General features: G+C 46.8%; 7 protein-coding genes across 7 annotated transcripts; 1 reads left to right on the forward strand and 6 right to left on the reverse strand.

The window, feature by feature from the left end:
• Positions 1–1,150: 1,150 nt before the first annotated feature.
• On the reverse strand, positions 1,151–4,106 carry TrAFT101_011316 (uncharacterized protein; the record flags this gene model as incomplete). The annotated part of the gene is made up of 3 exons (XM_066129214.1): positions 1,151–1,776; positions 2,291–3,393; positions 4,096–4,106. The coding sequence occupies 3 exons, from the start codon at positions 4,104–4,106 to the stop codon at positions 1,151–1,153; spliced, it is 1,740 nt and encodes a 579-aa protein (XP_065985345.1).
• A 688-nt stretch (positions 4,107–4,794) lies between these two features.
• TrAFT101_011317 (uncharacterized protein) lies at positions 4,795–5,596 on the forward strand (the record flags this gene model as incomplete). The annotated part of the gene is made up of 2 exons (XM_066129215.1): positions 4,795–4,924; positions 5,535–5,596. The coding sequence occupies 2 exons, from the start codon at positions 4,795–4,797 to the stop codon at positions 5,594–5,596; spliced, it is 192 nt and encodes a 63-aa protein (XP_065985346.1).
• A 313-nt stretch (positions 5,597–5,909) lies between these two features.
• On the reverse strand, positions 5,910–6,500 carry TrAFT101_011318 (uncharacterized protein; the record flags this gene model as incomplete). Its single annotated transcript, XM_066129216.1, has 5 exons — positions 5,910–5,950; positions 6,046–6,201; positions 6,255–6,296; positions 6,383–6,426; positions 6,493–6,500. 5 exons carry the CDS (start codon positions 6,498–6,500, stop codon positions 5,910–5,912), a joined length of 291 nt encoding a protein of 96 aa, XP_065985347.1.
• Positions 6,501–9,292: 2,792 nt separating this feature from the next.
• TrAFT101_011319 (uncharacterized protein) lies at positions 9,293–9,736 on the reverse strand (the record flags this gene model as incomplete). Its single annotated transcript, XM_024904834.2, has 1 exon — positions 9,293–9,736. The coding sequence occupies one exon, from the start codon at positions 9,734–9,736 to the stop codon at positions 9,293–9,295; it is 444 nt and encodes a 147-aa protein (XP_024754901.2).
• Positions 9,737–12,434: 2,698 nt separating this feature from the next.
• Positions 12,435–15,604, reverse strand: TrAFT101_011320 (uncharacterized protein; the record flags this gene model as incomplete). The annotated part of the gene is made up of 9 exons (XM_024910401.2): positions 12,435–13,306; positions 13,357–13,908; positions 13,974–14,134; positions 14,189–14,692; positions 14,743–14,814; positions 14,870–15,068; positions 15,129–15,180; positions 15,244–15,320; positions 15,392–15,604. 8 exons carry the CDS (start codon positions 15,602–15,604, stop codon positions 13,546–13,548), a joined length of 1,641 nt encoding a protein of 546 aa, XP_024754904.2. The 3' UTR covers positions 12,435–13,306; positions 13,357–13,545.
• Positions 15,244–17,976, reverse strand: TrAFT101_011321 (uncharacterized protein). The gene is made up of 7 exons (XM_024910402.2): positions 17,782–17,976; positions 17,150–17,719; positions 16,886–17,092; positions 16,539–16,828; positions 15,704–16,478; positions 15,392–15,591; positions 15,244–15,320 (listed from the first exon to the last, which is right to left on the reverse strand). Exons 1-5 carry the CDS (start codon positions 17,889–17,891, stop codon positions 15,886–15,888), a joined length of 1,770 nt encoding a protein of 589 aa, XP_024754905.2. The 5' UTR covers positions 17,892–17,976; the 3' UTR covers positions 15,244–15,320; positions 15,392–15,591; positions 15,704–15,885.
• A 440-nt stretch (positions 17,977–18,416) lies between these two features.
• Positions 18,417–20,272, reverse strand: ARG1 (argininosuccinate synthetase). Its single transcript, XM_024901485.2, has 3 exons — positions 19,908–20,272; positions 19,719–19,844; positions 18,417–19,660 (listed from the first exon to the last, which is right to left on the reverse strand). The coding sequence occupies exons 1-3, from the start codon at positions 19,977–19,979 to the stop codon at positions 18,602–18,604; spliced, it is 1,257 nt and encodes a 418-aa protein (XP_024754906.2). The 5' UTR covers positions 19,980–20,272; the 3' UTR covers positions 18,417–18,601.
• Between the last annotated feature and the right edge of the window lie 74 nt (positions 20,273–20,346).

Below are 20,346 nucleotides of genomic sequence, written 5' to 3' on the forward strand. Positions count from 1 at the left end.
GGGCATTCTTGCTGTTAAGCCAAATAGGCATCTAATCTTGTATCTTAACCGCATCTATCCCAACACATGCCGTATAATACAAACACACATACGTAAGTCAAGCCAAATTATCTTAATAATCTGTATCTCAATAGTGTCGACAAACTGTTTTGGAAGCTCCCGTGTCTTGTAGTTTTCTGGCCCACACGACGTGTTCGGGCAGTTGCTCGTACCAAGCCTGATGGCCAATCGTCGTCCTTTGGTCCTATCTAGTAACTCGATTTGAGAATCAATCCGACGCGCTCAAATACGTCTACACCCACTGTATTGCGCAGGTCGGAAGATCAAAACAAATGATTCAGCCAGCGGCATGGCAAAACAGCCTCCGTCAATCTTGTTTAATGTGTCTGTGCTGCCTTGGAAGCGGCCGCCTTCCACAAACTCAACCCCATCTATTTGCTGGGATGATACGGACCTGCATCTTCCCACTCGCCGGTTACTGGATTTTGAACTTCTGCCAGATAGGATTCGCGCTCAATTATAGCACATTTGGGGAGGACGCCCACAACTACCATCAATCCCAGCACGCCACTCAATAGCCGCACCACACATCAGCGCAAACGCACATTTAAGACAAGGAAAATTTGGCATTGCAAAGGGGCAAAAAAGCAAAATAAAAACATACAACAGCCGGTGTTCGCCAGTGGTCACCCACCTGACTACTAATCTGCCGGTTAATGGCTTGTCTATGGGGGAGCAGACGGGACCCCGAATTTTCCATTACCTATGGTCGTATGTGCTAAGAAAGTGTTTAGTTTTAGCCTATAAGGATGACACCTCTAGGTGGATAATATACCTGTTTGCGTGTTTGAACACCCAGTGCTAACTTCCTCCATCCGCAACATTTAATCTAATGAATGGCTTGTCTATGGGGGAGCTGACGGGGTTTCTTTGCTCACCAGACGAACTCAATCTGAACTTATTACATCCATTCGCCTTATTCCTCCATAAAAAAAATTCTGCTATGGCATCTTCTTTCTTTTCACAGGGCTTATATACTGGCGGAAATCATGAGTTACCCATAGGGTTGACTCGCGCACGAAAAGAGAACGAAGAAGAACGTCGTTAATATGGCAGAAATGCAATTCAGAAATATAATATTAAGCCAATATCAATCCCTTACAACCACTGTACTTTTAATAAAGGTCCCTTCAACTGCGATCCTAACTAGGAATCCCGCCACACTAGAAACACTTATACTGTCACTTAGACGCATTCCGTCGCCGTTGCTGCCCAGCGTTTGCACTAAGCTCATCTTTGTGTCAATTGGCTTCTGCTTTGGGCCGTCGAATTTCAGCCTCGAAGCTCTCACAAGTGTCCAATCCATCTTGGTCAACCGAATCTCCTTGTCCACGAGGTTGTGGTCCTCCAGAGCGTACTTGATGTTGGTATACGCCATAAAACCCTTTGTCAGCCATGGTAGATTAGACCAAGAATCCCCCACGCCTGCCGTCGACATGACTACAATGCGATAAATGCCGGCATGCTCCAGCACCTCACAAATATTGGCGCACGAGTCGGCTAGGAAGCGAGGGGGTGAGAGTTGGGGCGCGAAAGGGCTGTCGGATTCGCGGACTGTGTTCAAGGTGACAATGGCTGCAGAAGGAGTCAGAGAAGGCGCCGCGGAGAGAGTGGTTTGAATGTCAGATTTCGATAGTGGCGATCCAGTAACAACAGTGAGCCCAGGACGAGGTCTGAGGCTGCCTGGGGTACGCACGAGGGCCACCGCTGTATGACCTTGAGAGAGCAGGTCAGATACGACGTGCTGGCCCGTCCGCCCTGTGGCGCCGAAAAGGAGGAAATGCATGACTTGGATGATGTGGCTACTGATCTGCTTGAGTGTGTAGAGAGAGAAAGAGACATCACTACAAAATAAGATGGGGACTGAGGATCTATTTATGAAGTTGATCAGCTTTGTGGGTGTGGTGGGCCGATTCAGGGACGGAATCTATATCAGCAGCTGATTGGTTTGTTCGGTTTATTTACTGTAATTGTAGGCGGCATGTAATCGTACTCATTCACAAGCCCATTCTCCTGCTCCACCAATATGCGTTCGTTGTTGTAACCGAGGATGAGAGAGAGAGTGATGAGTGAATAAGACATAAAGCCAAGGCTATTCTGTGTTTGACAGTTGCTTTTGAGTTCTTCTACCAAACAGATTTCAATCATTATCGGGCTTTAAATTGCTTCTCTCAACTACTTCTAGTCCCAGTGCACATTTTATAGGTCTTTACTCTTTCACTCAAATTACTGGCTACGTCCAGCAGCCGTTTGTTCTCGGTCTGTAGCACGACACAAAGATCCGGGGAGGAGCCCAGCGCCCCCAAGAGAACGACTTTCAGTACCAAGTAGAAGAAACGCATGAAAGTCACTGAAAGAAGCTCAGGACCAGGGGGTCTGATCTCCGCCTGAACAAGCTCAAGATGATTGAGCCATGATTCTAACGAGTCCACAAGATCTGCTTTCTCGGATAGTAGTCCAAGGGCATTTCCTGCAGATTCGACGCGCGACACTTTGTCGAGAAATTCAACGATGGATTCAGCTATCATTGTAAGCTCTGCTCGCATGTCAGGTGCAATTGTGCGAAAAGGGCAAGATTCAACAGGCTGTTGAGCAAGCGAGTCCCCACACACGGGCACGGCTGCAGCTGGAGGATCTGCGAATTTACACGGCGCAGCAAACACCTTGATGATGAAAACATCCAGCAAGGGTAGTTGGCCATGAAGTGCAGGCACCAATTTATTATCGGCAACGAAATCTGGCCTTGCACGGTACTCGCGCATGATCCCAAGTCCTCCAATGATATGCTCCGCCATGGCGGCGTAATTTCCTCGCGCTTGTTCGATGCTGATGAACATCTGACAGCAAAGTAATGCTGAGTTCACCCCGCTGGGGCTTGGAGACGACAAGATAGACGCAAGACCACCCAAAGCCATGCAGTATTGCCGGAGACCATAATCATAGCTCGGGGTATTATGCGCCACCGACGAGGTAAGGTCTCCGGACGTCTCGATGCCCTCCCGAAGAGCTCTGAGAGACGAGACTGCGTGTCGTATACGCGCATCAGTCAGACTGGCCTGGAGGATTTGCCTAGCTTCTTCGTCGCAGCCCAACGTCACGTCAAACATGGTTTTGGTTGAGAAGTAACGGCCGAGGAGGTGGATGTCCTGAGATTTGATCTCAGCCGAGGCCGGTCGGATCCCAGCATCTGACTTGATGCCTTCAACATGAGTGTTATTGATGGGCTGGCTGGTGACCAGTCTAAAGCGAGACTCGTAGCCGTCGCACGTGCGACCAGTGTTGACGCATTTTCGACAAAATGGCTTGTTCTCGTCGCATTTGATCCTCCTTATTCTATTGCCGAGTCAGTACAACTTCACCGCAGGTTCTGCAATCCTGGAATAGACTGGCCTACAGGTTGCACAACCAGTTTTCACTTTCGTCCCGCCTTGGATGTTTCGTTTGCTATAGGGCATCTCTTATTCATGCTCGTTGTACATTTACCATACAGGCCAGAAGCACAGTCGTGGCAGCAAAAAAAAAAAAAAAAAAAAAAAAAAAAAAGTCCAAGCAAACGAATTGAATAATGCGCTTTTATTTGTCACAAGGAGCATGAAAAAGGCAATTCGGCATTGCTCTATGCCTGTTGTATCGTTAATTGAGGCTGGCATCAGCGCTGGCTCGATTAGGTAGTAAAAGCGATCCCACCAACCACGGTCAACTTGCAACTAACAGGGGACATGTCTCAGCCTTGTTCCCACTCTGCATTTGGCCCCGTGCCCACTTATCTCAACTGGCTTACAGAGCATCTGGCAAGCCCATCTCTTTGAAGGTTCGAAGGCACCCCTCGCCATATTAGTTAACTGTGATGCCGTTTAGAACAACAATATGCAGCTGCTTCCGTTGCTTCTGAAAACGGATAGGTGACTCCAAACTTGGAAGCCCAAAGTCTCCATGGATGGCAGCCTCTGAATCTTAATATCAAAAAAAAAAAAAAAAAAAAAAAACATGACCCTGAGTTTTCCATTAGGTCAGGTACGCTCGGAAGCTGTTTACTGTACGTCCATTGGTTGTAAACCATAGAAAACAAACCGCAAAAAGAAAAGCAAAAAGAAAAGCAAAGAGAAAAGACATACAACAGCCGGTGTTCGCCAGTGGTCACCCACCTGACTACTAATCTGCCGGTTAGTGGCTTGTCTATGGGGGAGCAGACGGGACCCCGAATTTTCCACTACCTATGGTCGTATGTGCTGGTGTCTGGAGCATTTGTGCATAATATAGGTATGATACTGGAGCTTGTTTATTTACATCTACCTAGCTAAGGACAGCTTGCAATTGAAGTATCCCTATGCTTTATTTTCTTGCTTTGTGACTTACCTTCTGACGAGCAATCATCACAGCCTTGAAAACCCCAGAGCTTCCTGTCCGGTTTGGTGATGATTGTGACTTCGACGTTGCGGAACCGATGCCCAGTTCTGAAACAGCTACGAAAGAGATCTGCAGCGAAATCCCCGATTGCACACTACGCGGTTTAGCAGTAGCATGCGTGCTGAAATAAGTAGTAACTAGTTAATTTAAAAGAGTTTTAGAACCCGTCATAAAAGATGTATTAAGGGAATAGATGAATGATGTGAATAAATGGCTTAATTCCGCTGTATGCTAGATGCTTCTCATATTCTCGATACTGAAGCTAATGCTGCGCCCCTCGCGCGGACCCTCGATCGCCTTGATGCGGATTTACCGCGAGTCTCAAAGATGTACCCGCTGTCCGACGGCACATTGCCGCTCTATCGTAGCACCGTCGTATTGGGAATGACTATGACCGGCGACGGCGCGGACCCCTTACCGCACTGGGCAACTATGCGGTACACACAGACAGACAGCGGTTTGCAAAGGCTGGGAAAAGCATAAGAGAGCCTGTGGTATAAAGGCACGAAATTACTTTGGGGTCATGGATAAGCCGGCTTCCCAATCCTAATCCTCATTCTTAAATAATGAAGCCATATCTCATAGCTTGAAGAGAGTGTGCAGTCATTGAAAAACTCTCCTCCTGGCTAGCAACGTGATGAGAGGCAGGAAGTGAGGGCAATTGAGATGGAATTCCAACCTTCATAAGTCCATTATCGGCAGAAGGCTCACCGAAGTCCCTCTCAGCTAACAAGTCTTCACCAGCCGCCGAAGCTACTGGGACACCTCTCCCACCGTTGTCTGTATATATATCTTTTCTTTCTTTCTTCCCATCTCTCTCTGTTGTCTCCGTTCTTTCTCTTCCTAAGGAAATGTTTGTCTGAGATGGTGGAGGAGAGATTTTGAAGTGTATCTGGTAGGATTTGTCGTTCATATTGTCTCTCCAATTCTGTAAGTCCTGTTGCTGTGTTGATTTTGTGGGTGGGCTTTTGTCCGTTTAGATCTCTCATTATCTACAATCATCTCGTCTACCTCCCTCGACGTACTGGCTTCTTCTAGACTCTAATATGTCTCAACCTTCTTAAAAGAGTCTCTTGCCCTTATTTTGGTCCAAACTTTTGATAGCTACGGCGAGGTAGTGAAGGCTTGAAAGTTGCGAAAGTTGGATCGTACGAGTGACTGACATAATACAATCTCAAGCATATTCCTCTTAATTTAACTAATTAGAGATATACAATTAGACTTAGGGATAAGTACAAAAAATTTGCTTTTGGATCCTCAAGGAGATACCCAAGACTGTAGTAGGCTTCTGCTCCGCTATTCTAGGTAGCTAGTGTGTTTTGAGTTGCAATTTGCTTTACGCAGAGCATCTGTCAATAACAAACCAGTGACCATCGTATGAATAGGTTCCATAGTGATATCCTCCCCCATTCTGGTTACCAAAGCATTGATTGATAATATTTTCATATGCATCCCAGCATAATTGCTGTGGCATACCAGGTCCCTGATACTCGAAGTGGCATTTTCCATGGTTTCTACCGTTTTCGCAAGTTCGATACCAGTTTCCCTGGCCAACTAGCGTCGTGCAAAATGTTTGACGGTCTGCGTAGTTGCCATTTCGATCCGTACAAGCTCCAATACCATCTGAGCCCACACCATAAAAACCGCAATCTGCGGCCCTCGAGCTTCCAGCTTGGAGAACAAGCCCGATAACAGGTAGGGTAGATAGGAGCTTCATGGTGAAAGAAAAGCTGCCTGAAAATGTTAGACATCTTGAATCTCTTTGCAACAGACATACTTGTATATACTTTTACTCAGAAAGGTAAGCTTCTTATCAAATTTTGTAGGAGCTGAAGAGTTGTAGTGTAAAGTACGGAGGTAAAGATCAAGTCTCGTACGAGGGCAAGTAGGATGCTTTTATATTGAACATAGTTACATACGAAGCAGGGTTGCTGCAAAAGGCCCCTTTCTGAGAGGTGACTGAGGCTCTCATCAGTAATCAAAAGCGCTCTCATCAGTAATCAAAAGTCCCCAATATTAACTTACGAGTTCATGGTCCCCCAGACTGCTATGCGCACTAGAGATTATAAGTGTGCCAAGAAGATAAGCACCAAAGATCGAAAGAGGTAAAACTTGCATAGAAAATGAGAAAAGAGCAAAGAAGGATATTCCTATCTCCTTCTTACAATGTCCTTAACTTTAGGTTGAGCACCTTTATCACGGAGATAGTCACTAGCTTGGATCCGGCTAAATATCAATTCTGCATTTCTCAGGGAGGAAAGTCAGAAGGGCTGCGGAGGCTATAAGTTTGCCAAGATTATAAGCACCGTGGAGCGAATTATATTTGTCAGCTTTGGTGTTGTATATACTCCGTATGGAAAATTCAGGTGTTCTTAACAGGCTTATTTGCTATTTCATTACCTAATATATCCTTATAGCCTAGGTTAGAGTTCCTTGGCAAACGTTCTAATATCCATGCATACTCCTTAAAAGAAAGTGAATATAATGCCAAGAATCCCATCAACTAGTACTGCGAAGTTATCTAAGAAGATTAGTTGTTACAACCTGGTCCCTTGTAAACGGTTGATTCCTTTATAGGCAGCTGGTTCTGTTACAGTAACTGCTACAATAGTGGTTATTGGCCTAATATTTTGCCCTGTTTTGCTTAACTGTATAACGGATTGTTACAGTAGTAGTTTGTAGATATTTGGATTAGCTGTGATTGTACTTTAGCTAACTTCATTACTTTAGAGGGTCTTGCTGCTTTTGTATTACAGACCTATGCATTCGCTAGGTAACGGCAGACTATAATCTCTAACATCATAGTACATAACCGCTCCCTAACTGTGTTCTTATTTTTGCCCTAGGACCCATCAGAGTAAGCTGTGGATTACAGGAGGCTGTCCAGCGTCTCCAAGTGTTTCTTTGCCGTCTCCTCCTTAGGTCAACTGTCTGGCGGAGTTTCCCGCATAATTGTACTGTCTTTTGTCGCCCCGCCATTAAGCCCTCCATCCTATAGTCTAGAGGGCTACCTACAGGGATAACACAAACCTTGGCGGCTACTACTAATAGAAGCAGTTTAGTAGACTTTAGCGCTTTCCCAGTCACTACTTCTTCGTGTTTTTTTTTTTTTTTTTTTTTTTTTTTGAAAGAGAGTCAAGAGTCAAGGTATATATCCATAGCTATCAGACAGAGGCTTAGGGTAGCTAGATCAATTAGATCCCTGAGTTAATCTTAGAATATACTCCTTAAAACACGTATATTAGCTAGTTAACAACAGTCAAGTTTACATGAATAATATATTAATAAAGATGTGTTAACCAAATGTCAGATTTTAGTGCTTATTAAATAAATATAATCTTACCTAACCCCGACTTTTATAAGAAGGGACATATTGTCATCTCCAAAGTATAGATTGTAACTTGGGCCGCGTATAGGTGACCTCGGCTTACCGCCGTACCAGTTAAAACGTCGTACTAGAGTTAACTAACAGCTTATAGAATTTGTAGAAAACTGGGTAAGGCATTTAGGAGCTGAAGAAATGCAGCTGGGATTTTAGAATTAGATAGATAGAAACATGAAGAAAATTCCCGGGTTGTGCGGTGGTATAAACGTCGTGGATATAAGCTATTGAAGGTTTCTACGTTATGAGGGTTTATCTTGGCTAAACGTAAACGATGAGGATACTGAGCAATGCCAGATTTAATAGAAATTTATATACATGTGGTGTACTGGCAACGACTAGGAGATCAGGCTCCGATTCGTTTCTCTGCTGAGATGAGTACTCAAGTAATATCGGAGCTTTAATGTCAGGACACTTGTCTGCACGACCCTATTGAGCTCTGCGGCAAGACTCGTCATAGCGGAAAGGTGTTTGTGTTTAAGAGATTGGACACACCGTGTTTTCGACCATCTGTGACTATTTCAGGCTAGGCGATGTTCTAATGCCGAACGATAGCTACATGCTTTTGAACGTGTCGAGGTTCCAGCACGGTGATGAGATTACGCGCCATTTCAATCGCTATCTTTATGGATACCATAGTCTGGAGTCGAGCTTAAAAGCGACATGCTGCTCATGGTGAGATCAAACCCCCCAAAAAATAATTATATTCAGCGAATATTTTTTTTACCCGATGTCCTTGCTAGTAGTAGCAACGACTCCAAACGATTTAATGGCCGGGGCTCTAAGCTCTGTCAATGATATATATGCCCATATAACGGTGCATGAAGAGTACATGTACCTTTTCCTCCTTATCACTAGGGAAATCCGGAGCCTGGAACAAATAAAGGAGTAATAAAGACAAAGAAAATGAACAAGCAGTTAGCGAGCTACAATTCTACAGCTAGATATAAAATAAAAACTGTAACAATTCTGCCCGACCTCCTCCAATTAAGGGGACGGAACTCGCTCTTTATAGAATTCTGTTAGAGTTACAAAGCCTAGCTTAAGCCGCGTGTTTCCTTTGAGCTATCCAGCTTTTAGGTCCTTGACAAGAACACAGTATGCAACTGCCTCTCTCTCCCTTCCAGTAGGTCATCGATTGAGTTACTGCAAAAAACAAGAAGAAGAAAAAGACAAAAAAAAACATACAACAGCCGGTGTTCGCCAGTGGTCACCCACCTGACTACTAATCTGCCGGTTAGTGGCTTGTCTATGGGGGAGCAGACGGGACCCCGAATTCTCCACTACCTATGGTCGTATGTATTGGGCAGAGCATACATATTGTCTTATAAGGTCCAAAGTATCCATGAGCGCACAAGAAGAATAGATATCGCACATGCGACTGAAAATTTCTCCAAGTCTGTGATTCCAGCACTATGTAATGAGGACCAACCTTTGTCTTTATCAAGGTAGAAGACCGGGTTGGGAACACTTTCTTTCACGTTCATCCAAATATGTATGCTTTGGACGCTTGCCCTTTGACTCAATGTCCCAAAGCGGCGCCGCTGTGATGCCACCATAGATGATTGTACAGAACCAACAGCCAGCCTCATATGATTGATGAAGCTGCTGTAGAGGTATTTCGATGTCTCCCAACTCTGTAGGCGAGGGATTGCAATTGACATGGAGAGCAGAGCAAGCGCGGTTTGGAAGAAAGTGATTTTCAACTGCTGCAATCTCCTCTTCGACAGCTGTCTCGTTTTCTCGCTCGGTAGTACCAAGAGGCTCCAGAAGAGGCTGGTCGAGGCGTTGCCGGACTTTGTCAATGCTGAAACACCCCAGATACTCACGGCCACCAACACGTGGACTGTCGTCGGTGTATAGGATGGGCGCCTTTTGGAGAGACATTGTTTGAGAATTCTTCAGTATCGGACCAAAATCAGGGACATGAAATGGTAGGCAAGGGAGAAGCTCGGGGTGGTGTGCTGCATATATTTCTCTCTTCCCCCCAGAGAAACAGCAATGGCATGTATTCTCTCTTCTTTTTCCCTCCTCGGGCATCAACGCTCCGTAATATGAGCTTTATGTTGTACATGTAGGCAACTGATGATTGAAATGCCTTGTAGATCTAGGCTATAATACCTCTTCGTCAGCAATCCCACAACTACACCGAAGCGATGGCTCGCCCATCACATTTCAGACTGCTTTTTATGCATGTTTCAGCCGGCATCGTCTGCATGTGGCTTTGGTGCTCGCACTTGTCCCATCGTCCTTTGGTTCGCTACCACCTGTTTATTGCCTTTTCAGCTGGAGTATTCCCAGAGCAGGATGGAGCTGCCTCGCTATATCTTGTCGCTCATGGGACGTGTAGATACTTTGAACAGATGCTTTACTCGCAGTAAGAGGACGGGAAGGTAATTTATAAGATTGGGGTGCAGTGATTCTACCACATACGACCATGGGTAGTGGAAAACTCAGGGTCCCGTCAAGTTCTACAATGCGGTTAATGTCTTCTATTTCCGGCTCCCTTGGCTTCCAAAATCGAAATTACACGGTTCCTGTTTCCGAAACAACTGAACCAACAGTTTAGACACATACCTATTGTAATATTTCACCGGTAAAAAAAAGCCCCCGTATGTATTTTCCAATTAGCTCCCTTGTATCATATCGGAACTGGCGTCCAGCTTATTTAAAAGTTCTTCATCACCGCCACCGCTTTCTGCTCCCCGAAGCAAACGAATGGCTTCTTTCCTCACGTTTTGTATAGGTGCTATAAACTCCTCTTGTTGGCCGTCGCTCATCCCCGCACAGTTCATCCTGGCGCGCAACTCCGCCAATATAGAAGATGCCCCAGATTCTGCTCGTTGCAGCGGTGTCTCGCCACCCCTGGTGGTTGCGGCAACATTAGCTCCAGCGTCAAGAAGAACCTCTAATATGTCCCCCAGTCCAGCGTCTGCTGCGAGATGCAGGGCTGTTTCCCCATCATTGGTGGCGGCGTTTATATTGGCGCCTCCGTCGATAAGGGTCTGAACGGTCACCGAACCCCATTGACGTCCAGCGCGAGCCAGATTGGTTTTGCCCGTAGTCCCAGATATGGGAGCTTTAAACCCGGCATCACTGAGCACGAACCGTATGTCCCCCGAGTCTGCATGTGCCGCGCGGTGCAACGCTGTTTCTCCGCCGTTGGTCCACGCGTTTACATCAGCGCCTTTGTCAATAAGCAGCTGAACGGCCGCAGTGAGCCATCGACCTGCTGCGCGATGAAGCGGTCTCTCGCCAGTTTCGGTTGCTGCATTGATATCCGCTCCGCCACCAAGCAACACCTGGACTATTTCTTCTCCCAAAAACCTTTCCGCGGCAAAGTGCAGCGCAGTCTCTCTCTTAGTTGTCCTCGCATCAATGTCGGCTCCAGCGTTGAGGAGTAGTTGTACCTGTTTCGGGCAACCTATGACGGCAGCGCTGTGCAAGGGGGTCCATCCATTGTTGGAGATGGCCAAGACATCCGCTCCAGAGTGGACAAGCAATTCGACCAAGTTATAGTTTCCCGCAGCCTTGTGCAGCGGTGTCTCCCCATCATGATCTTTCGCGGAGACATTGGCACCAGCATCAATGAGCATCTTGGCTATGGCATCGTTGGCTCTGAAGTATGCAGCCCAGTGCAACGGGGTCTCTCCGCGGTCTGTTACTAAAGCAAGATCAGACCTGGCATTTATAAGAAGCCGTGCCGCGTCTTCGTGGTTGTTTTTAACGGCCATATGCAAAGGTGTTGCTCCGTAGAAATTTCCCGCCAAAACATTGGCTCCAGCATCGAGTAGCAGTTGCACGACCTCTGTCTCTCCGTCAAGGGCGGCGATATGTAGGCGCGTTTCGTTCCGGACGTCTATTGCCAAGACATCTGCTCCGGCATTAATGAGAAGTCGCACCTCCTCCACAGAAGCAGCGTTGTGTAACGCTGTTTGTGTGATGAAGCTTCCTGCTGCGGCCTCGGGCCATACCCCAGGGTGGCATTGCATTTCTTCATCATAGCCATTTCTCGCAGAGAGATAGTCTACTTGTGTCTCGCCAAGCGTATCATCATTATCTGAGCCCGGAAGATCTGAGTTGGGTTGGCTAGGTGTCAGGGGTTGCATTGATGCTTGCGATGATGTTTCGTAGTTGCTCAATATGCCCACGACACCCCTAATGCAGGTAAACTGTAGAGGATAAATGAAATGCAAGAATATCATCGGAGACTTGAACGAAGCCTTAGAATCGCTTAGAGAAGATGTAAAGCCGTCGTGGGCAGAGTTGATGTTTCGTGAACACAGTACCGTCGACCGTTAATCGTCTCACGCCCCACTTAGTCTCTGTCCAACATATAGATTTGTGTTTAAGCGACAGGCCACTCAATTCACCGAATGATACGGTGAATACAATGATCGGCGTCAGTTAGGTGGAGTAGGGTAGCGTTAGATATGTTTTAACAATAATGTTAGAAGAGCGAAAGTTTGTCCCAGTAACTCGCCAGTCAGTGTGAGCAGACTTGCTCCTGATGGTTTGATGAAGGAACAAGAGATCTTCGAGTTGTGAAAGGAAATAAATGGAGTGAAATTATTTGTAAGGGGCTCTTCTTTCACATTGCTGCTCGTGAGTTCAGTAATTGTGCCGGAGTCATTGTGCGAGCCATTATAAATCCAAGCGAATCGGCTTAACACGCCCCTAGCCTCAGCTGGCTAGACATGGATTTTAATGTCACAGATGGCACAAGTGCTTCCTTGGTGCTAACTTTGTTCCTGCGCACAGATAATGCTAGAATTCGAGCCTATGCTATGGCCGACAAGATATTGGAGATCTCTTATTATTATTGCAGTTACTCCGTATATAGGCTCAAGATAGCTCGCAAAGACCAGCGCAATAAGGGCTGTTCCTAGTCCCTAGTTCAAAATATTTTAGTATAATAATTAATAAAACTATACCGCCCATCTAAATGGGCGACCAAGGCCGACAGTTTACTTCACCCATTCTTAATTTTCCGGTTCTGGTGCTGACTCGTCTTGGGCATAATCAAGATCGTATACGAAATTTTTTGCGACATCCAGAATTGACGTGGAGATCTGGCTGCTGTTCTAATTAGTCTAGAAGACGTCGAAACGGATAAGTGCTCTGCGTGTGCTGATCGTTTGAGCTTTGTTCCGCTGGCGCCCCAGCTGTTGTATCGCGACTGGTACGAAAGAATTCTGTTTCGTCTTATTTCCTTTGTCCGGCTATACCCCTTTTTACAGTACTTGTCTGCTGTATTCCTTTTACCCCATTCAAAGAAAAGATTTGCATATTCAAGCGAGCTCGGTAGGCTAGAGTTCGGCGGATATATTCATGAGCTGCCTGATACCTTCTCCTCCCAGGCGCCCAATACGTTTTATGCTATGGCTGGAGTCTGGGAACCTTGCTACCGAACGCTGCCAGTCTCATCTGCGGGATTTTGGCTACATATGCTCTATGCTTTAGGATGTCAGTATTATTGCTTTATTATTGGGTATTGTCGCTCCCACCGGAATACAGATATGAGGTCGAAGGCATTTGAAAATGTATAGTATTTCACCAAGTAGGAACTCTCTGAATTTTTTTTTTTCAAAGCGATCGGCAGTGCATTTCGAGCGGACCGTGGTTTGAGGCATCGCTATCTGGGACGAAGATAGAGATAGGTTTATCTTTTAGGTGGCAGTGCTGTTCAGCACTTGCTAAGTATTTTTGATTCGAATATCCCTCCAGCCCATCCCCCAAGCGAAGACAAATGAACACGCACCAGCACCGGCTGTCAAGTAGAAAACAAGATTTAAACTCTTGGTAAGTGCAAGTAGGAAGCCTTGCAGCTGGCTCTTATCAATCATTTCATTACGTATGCTTATAACACCAGTCGCGATGATAGTCCTGAGATCGACAGATGGAGCGTATACCGCGAGTTCTGATCGTAGGCCATTCGTAAAGAGTGTTTGCGCAAGAGTCAAGAAGACCGCTCCGCCAATGGTGTGACTGAATATGAGAAACGATGTTGCGATGGCGATCTGAGATTGCTCGAGGGCATTTTGGATGGCAATGATGGGCTGGTGGAGAACACGGGTTAGCCGAGTCAAAGACGCAATGAGGATAGGCATTGAGAGCTGCAAACCATCTGCATTCCGATGCCTCGGCCTGCTCCGAGCAGTACTTGATACCCGATCCATTTGCCAATCGAGGTCGAAGGAGAGTACGTAGAGATTAAACCCGAACCGACACTCAAAAACACACCTGCAAGGACACTCCACGGAAGATAATATCCCGATTTCCCAACTGTTGCCACACTATTAGCGGGTGAAGCACGAATAAGGTTCTCAATATCCCCACCTAGTATCCCAGAAAACCCTGCAGAGAAAATCTGACTCAAGATATTGGGCAAGAGATAGACACCGCTCATCATCGGTGATGCACCTGCAACAACCTGGAAATACAGGGGGAGGAAGTAAGACGCGCAAAACGTCGTCGCGATCGAAAACATCATCACCAAGCAGCTGCACCAAACAACGTGCTTTTTAATGATCCAGAGTGGTACTATCGCTTCATGGCCCTTTAGATGCTCGGCAAGTACAAATACCGCGAATGTGCCGACTGCGCCGCAGACAAGACCAATTACTACGGCGCTGTTCCAAGGGTGGGTATTGCCTCCGTATTGCAGAGCAAGGAATAATTGGGTCACAGCAGCAGCGAAGAGCACTAATCTCGCGAAATCCCTTTTCAATAGAAGCACCGGGGTTATTGATTGGCCTTCAGCTTTGGTGAATTGCTCAGGGATCCGAACAAGCATAAGCATTCCGGCAGCGGCGGCGCCACAAGGGAGGTTAATGAAGAAGCCTACTAAGAAGTCAGTCAGGCGAAGCGCTAGATTGGGGAAACGTTCTTACACCATCGCCAAGTTTTGTACTCTGTAAACGCCCCTCCAATGAGCGGCCCAAGGATCATACCCATCTGCGATACTGTGACAGAATCAGGCAGGAATTCATGTATTGTCTGGACAACCGTTGAACTTACCACCCATGCCTATGCCCGTAAGCATTGGCCTCTTGACCATGGGCACGCAGCCAGCAATGATATTGAAGATACCATTCTGTATCCCAGAAGCACCAAGCCCTGCCACCATCCGACCCATGATCAGGGCTGTAGACGACGGAGCAAGACCGCAGACCAAGGACCCAATCTCGAAGACGGCAAAGGAGAGGAGAAACACTCGCTAAGATTAAGTTATGTCAGCTGGTGTAGGTAGAGCCTGCTGGAATTGCTTCGGCCAAACCTTCGTGCTATAATATGTATATAATTTCCCTGTGAGGGGTTGTAGGCACGCGCTGCTCATCGCATTAGAAATTGTCCAACGGTAATGTTAGGCTTTGGGACAATCTGGTACTCACTTTGCAAGCTGGTACACTGTTCCGTACCATCCGGCGTCTGTGAGAGAATGAAATTCATCAGTGATGCGGGGGATTGCCTAACCATATGAGTAACGATATTGATAAAGGATAAAAATTCTTTTTTTTTTGCCTGTGTGTAGGCACTCACATTACCGATTATAGTAGAGTCTAGTAAAACGAGAAGGGAGACAAAAGTAGTCGAGGCCATGATTATGGCCAGCCGCCAGCCGGCCACGTAACCATGACTGGAATCTGCATTTGCGTCGCAGACTTCGTCATGGATATCCGGTATGATGTCTCTTGATAAATTGCCTCCTTTTCCCTGGTCAAGGCTACCAGTTTCTATGTCTTTTTGCTCCATGTTAGTTGCACAACAGATGTTTGACACCAATAATCTTTCACTCAAATAGAATGGAATACTGGACTTATAGGGAAAAGAGTACAGGGAAAGGGATCTCACAAGTCTATATATGTGCCAAAAGCAAAACGGCGTTCGGCATTCGAACGCCGCTGAAAACGGAGGTCGCAGATTAGGTCTGATCTCGCAGTCCTTTGGTTACTTATGGCATCAGCCCGGAGAAGAAATGCAGAAAACGACTATAGCGCCAGATGTTAGATGAATGATGCTGAATACTGTAAGCACTACCAATCCCCGAATCCAAGCATATCCATTATACACGAATCATCAGGGAGACTAAAGACCAGCTCATCCGTCGCAGAGATATCCGATGGCTTATCATGTGGGACAACCGTCGCGATCGGACTGTGGCCGACCCTAGAAGTATCGGCACGAAGCCCGTCTACATACTTATGGTTTATAATTCTAATCCTCCGCGCGAGTTTTGTGAAAAGATCCTCTTCACTCTCGCTGTGCTCCAGTCCACCGATGGCACGCACTTGCTCCAGATTCTGAGCGGTACGGTCCATTATAGTCGATATATCAACAATGCCAAGGCTAGAAGCTCTGTCCCACGGGGACTCCTCTAGCGCTAAGATTTTGTACAGAGCCACCGCACAGTTCCTCAGATGTGAGAACATAGCAAAAGGGAATCCCACGTATTCAGCTGGTGAAATGGCCAAGAAGACGTCAAACCATGACTTTGCGGCACTGAGACAAGCGCACAGGCCGTCAATTCGACCAAAGCTGGGGCAGGCAGAAAGCGGCACCATATGTGGCGAAAGGGTGGACTCCTGAATGCTAAGTTCCGTATGGTAAAAAGTGAGGAGTATGGCATCTAGTATTATCTTAACAGAGGACTTTAGAAGGTGGGAAGTCAGTGTAAAAAATTCATTACCGTTTTGCCGAAGTTCCATGGGAACTTTTTGTCTTGCTTCATCCAACTCCCTTAGTAGAGTTTTGCGATAAAACATCATTGTTTCTGCTGCTGGCGCCGATTCGGTTTCTCCAGCTACAGATGTACGCCAAGGTGACAATGGGGCTTTTTGCAAAATCAACTGCGATCGGACTAAATACGCCAATATAGTATCTCCTGTGCATTCGGGGAAATCTGTCAGCCTCTGGAGACACTCGTCCATATGTACGGTCCAGAGCAGAGGATCTATTCTCTGCAAGTGGAGATTTGATCTAGATTTCATCTCAGTGCATGGCTTCCCTCGTACGGATTTTGGGAATATCACAAACACTGAACTTGCAACAAAGCACCCCAGCACAGCCCTGCGCTCCTCCATGCTGCGGACCGGCCGTACCTGCGACTTATGAAACCGGTAGTCTGACTGAGCATGAACATCTTTTGGTGGCGTCTTGTTGAGGCCCAAGTCAAATATCAGCGAGACTGCAAGTTGTGTAAAGAGAGACGTGAATGGTCTGAGCTGGACCTGCAAGTTGCCCCTTGACAAGCTTGTTAGAATTTTGTCTTCCACTATCCAACCACGTGCAAACACATACCAGGAAAGGCAGCATAAAAGTCCCAGGAGGAGGTCGAGACTTTTCTCCAAGTTAAGCACTATTCTATCAGCCAGTGATTTCCTAACGATATTGTAGAGGACAGTTTGGCGAGATGGAGATTTTGTAGACACGGCCATGATGCATAACCAAAGGAAGGGTTTCTCGTGTCGTAATTCGGCTGCTGATGTCTTGCAAGAAATATGAATAAATGGGAAGTACTTCAGTCTCCAGGTCTGAAAGATGCGCAGATACTCCTCTGCCTCCTCCTCCGATGGCTCTGGGCTCAATTCTGGTCCGGTATTGCAATCTGTAATTAATGGAGCACAGGACTTTGGTTGTTGTTGTTGCTGTTGCTGCTGTTGCTGTGCAAATCCATCGTACGGCGGAGCACCGCTGCCTTGCGAAATCTGGCCTGTACTTGCCGGTGTAGAGCGTTCTTTGCTAGAGGTGAGAAGCGAAACCAAGCTATCAATCTTGCCTTCCAGTCGATCTCTAGGAGGAGCTGATTTTCGCAGATTGCGTTTCCCCGCCGCACTAACTGGACAGCATTCGAGCTTCAAACGTTGGCACCTAACATTCACTCAACCACAGAGATCCAAATAGTGTATGACACGCGTGGGCAAATTGCCAACCTTTCACAACTCCCTCCTTGCCCTCGGCAAACACATCTGCACTTGGCCTTTGAGCAATTCGTACAAGCAGCGCCGTACGCCGCTGGCCGTGGTCGAGAGATCCGTGCCATTGTGTTTGGCAATTTGCTTTAGAGTGGGCGATTCGAGATGCTTGTTTCCTTAGTTAACCGCGGTGTTCGGGAAGCGAAGCGGACGATGGGTGGCGCTAAAGGGGAGGGATGACGGCGTTGGAGGCAGCCGAACACCGCTGGCCGAATGCATGTATGTGCTTAACCCTCTTGCTGTATTAAATAACAGAAAATCACAATATTCTCATAACTTATAACCTTGGTTGCCTTTCTTATCTCCCTGTCATTTATTATTAAGTTATCTGCTATTAAATTATATTTCCTAAAGAATTTCTCCAAAAGGATTAGCCTTAAAGCTGAATAATCTTTATTCTTTATTGTATGTATACTGTTATATATAATTTAACTATTTACTGTATATTATTAAATATTATATTACTTCTATATTAATTTTAAACTTTATTTTTAATAATTTAGCTATTATACTTTAGTTAATATTTAAGTATTAAAAAGAATATAATTTATTTTAAAAATAATATATATAATTTTAAATACTATTTCTCTTTCGAGAGGAGGGCTTTCAACTGGTATTTTGCTATTATATCAGCATAGTTCATAAGGCCTATGCAGTGGGAGCTGGTTTCATTTTAAATGGCTTTTGCCTACTAATTGTATAGGGATAGCATGTAAGTCCTTATTTTTCACCCCAGGACAAACTCCAACCCTGGTGTTACATCCATGACAAAAAGCCGCTACAGTCTCTTGGCCAAGCTCTGTCCACCGTCTTCCATCGCCTTTCCGTACTTCTTGAGTCGGATCGCATTGACGCTGATGAACCCAGTGGTGTCCTTTGGAGAGAAATCACCAATCTCGTCCATGGAGCTTTCGCTCGCATCGTAGAGTTTGGCAGTGTCAGACCAACGCCCGAGAACGCTAAAGGAACCCTTGAAAGCTCGGCATCTTACGGACCCATTCACATCCTCTTGCGAGGCAATGATGCTCTTCGACAAAAATGCGCGCTCCGGTGAGAAGTAGAGGCCATTGTACAGCAGTTTTGCGTAGTTGAAGGTGACAAACTGATCACGAAGCGCGCGCACCTCCCGGTCCAGCACGAGACCTTCCAAGTCAACGTGCGCGGCCCGCAGCATGGTCAGACCGGGTGTCTCGTAGCAGCCACGAGATTTCAGTCCTATGAAGCGATTCTCGACAATGTCAAGGCGGCCGACACCGTTCCTGCGCGCGATGGCGTTGGCAGTCAAGAAAAGGTCAACCGAGTCCGTAACGAGCTTCTTTCCGCCCTCATACTCGAGCTTGACCGGAATACCTTTCTCAAAGGTGACGGTGAAGTCTTCAGGCTGATCAGGGGCTTCTCGCGGATCCACAGTCAGTTGCCACATGTTATCCGGAGGACTGGTGCTTGGGTCTTCCAGGATACCGGCCTCGTAGCTGTAGTGGGCCAGATTCTCGTCCATGCTCCACGGCTTGCTCTTTGTGCTCCTGACGGGGATGTCCATCGCCTTGGCGTAGTCGAGCAGGTCATTGCGGCCCTTGAACTTGTTGTAGAACACGGGGTCACGCCACGGCGCAATGACGGTGATGGAGGGCTGGAGAGCGTAGAAGGCGAGTTCGAACCGGACTTGATCGTTGCCCTTGCCGGTGCATCCGTGCGACACTGCGAAGCAGCCTTCCTTTTGCGCAATGGCAATCTGGGCCCGTGCCGTCACGGGACGAGCCAGCGAGGTCCCCAGAAGATAGACATTCTCGTAGATGGCGTTGCACTGAATGGCGGGGAAGCACTGCTCCTCTATGAACTGCATACCGGCGTCAGCGACGATATGGCTCTCTTGATCCTCGTGGCGGAGTGCTTACCTCTCGGCGGAGATCCTCAATGTAGACCTTGCTGGCGCCAATCTTCAGAGCCTTTTCTCTGACGGCGTCGAAATCCTCTTCCTGGCCAATGTTGGCTGTAAAGGTGACGACTTCGTATCCTTCTTCCTAAACCGCATCTCATCTCAGCCCACGTGCGCCAAACCACGAAAGTCCGTGGCGGTGACTCACCAGCAAGTACTTCAATATGCAGCTCGTGTCTAAGCCGCCAGAGTAAGCGAGGCAGACCTTTTGTTTCGCCATCCTTGACGGGTTCAAGGGCTCAAGGGTTCGTAGCGACTCGTGATATGTAGATGATGGTGGCACTGGTAAGAATCAACGACTCCGAAGAAACGGCACAAGTGAGGGGAACAAGGGCGGGTGGTCGGGGCCTTCTTGAGCAGACGAGTTCCAGATGGGGTGGGTCTTGTTATTTTATTATTATGATGACGTATCATCATTATCCATTGCCTGTTGGTTGGACGCTGTATGTTGTTGGTCCGCAAGCTGTGCCTAACAGCTATTGAAGACTGGAGCCCATGCAGGCAGTACAACCAGGGGGTGAATGAGTGACAACAAGATACCCCAAGAGGAGGAATGCGGGCTTTGCAACGGCAATAGATACGACCTG

The sequence above is a fragment of the Trichoderma asperellum genome, chromosome 7 (genome assembly GCF_020647865.1).
Source record: "Trichoderma asperellum chromosome 7, complete sequence".
NCBI lineage: Eukaryota > Fungi > Ascomycota > Sordariomycetes > Hypocreales > Hypocreaceae > Trichoderma > Trichoderma asperellum.

Coding starts and splice junctions, on each gene's coding strand:
- TrAFT101_011321 (XM_024910402.2), bottom strand. CDS start 17,891: ATGGCACGGATCTCTCGACCACGGCCAGCGGCGTACGGCGCTGCTTGT. Junction 17,093..17,149: donor CTTTTATGCTGCCTTTCCTG/GTATGTGTTTGC, acceptor AAGCTTGTCAAG/GGGCAACTTGCAGGTCCAGC. Junction 16,829..16,885: donor TGCTTTGTTGCAAGTTCAGT/GTTTGTGATATT, acceptor GATGAAATCTAG/ATCAAATCTCCACTTGCAGA.
- ARG1 (XM_024901485.2), bottom strand. CDS start 19,979: ATGGCGAAACAAAAGGTCTGCCTCGCTTACTCTGGCGGCTTAGACACG. Junction 19,845..19,907: donor GCATATTGAAGTACTTGCTG/GTGAGTCACCGC, acceptor GATGCGGTTTAG/GAAGAAGGATACGAAGTCGT. Junction 19,661..19,718: donor TTGAGGATCTCCGCCGAGAG/GTAAGCACTCCG, acceptor GCCGGTATGCAG/TTCATAGAGGAGCAGTGCTT.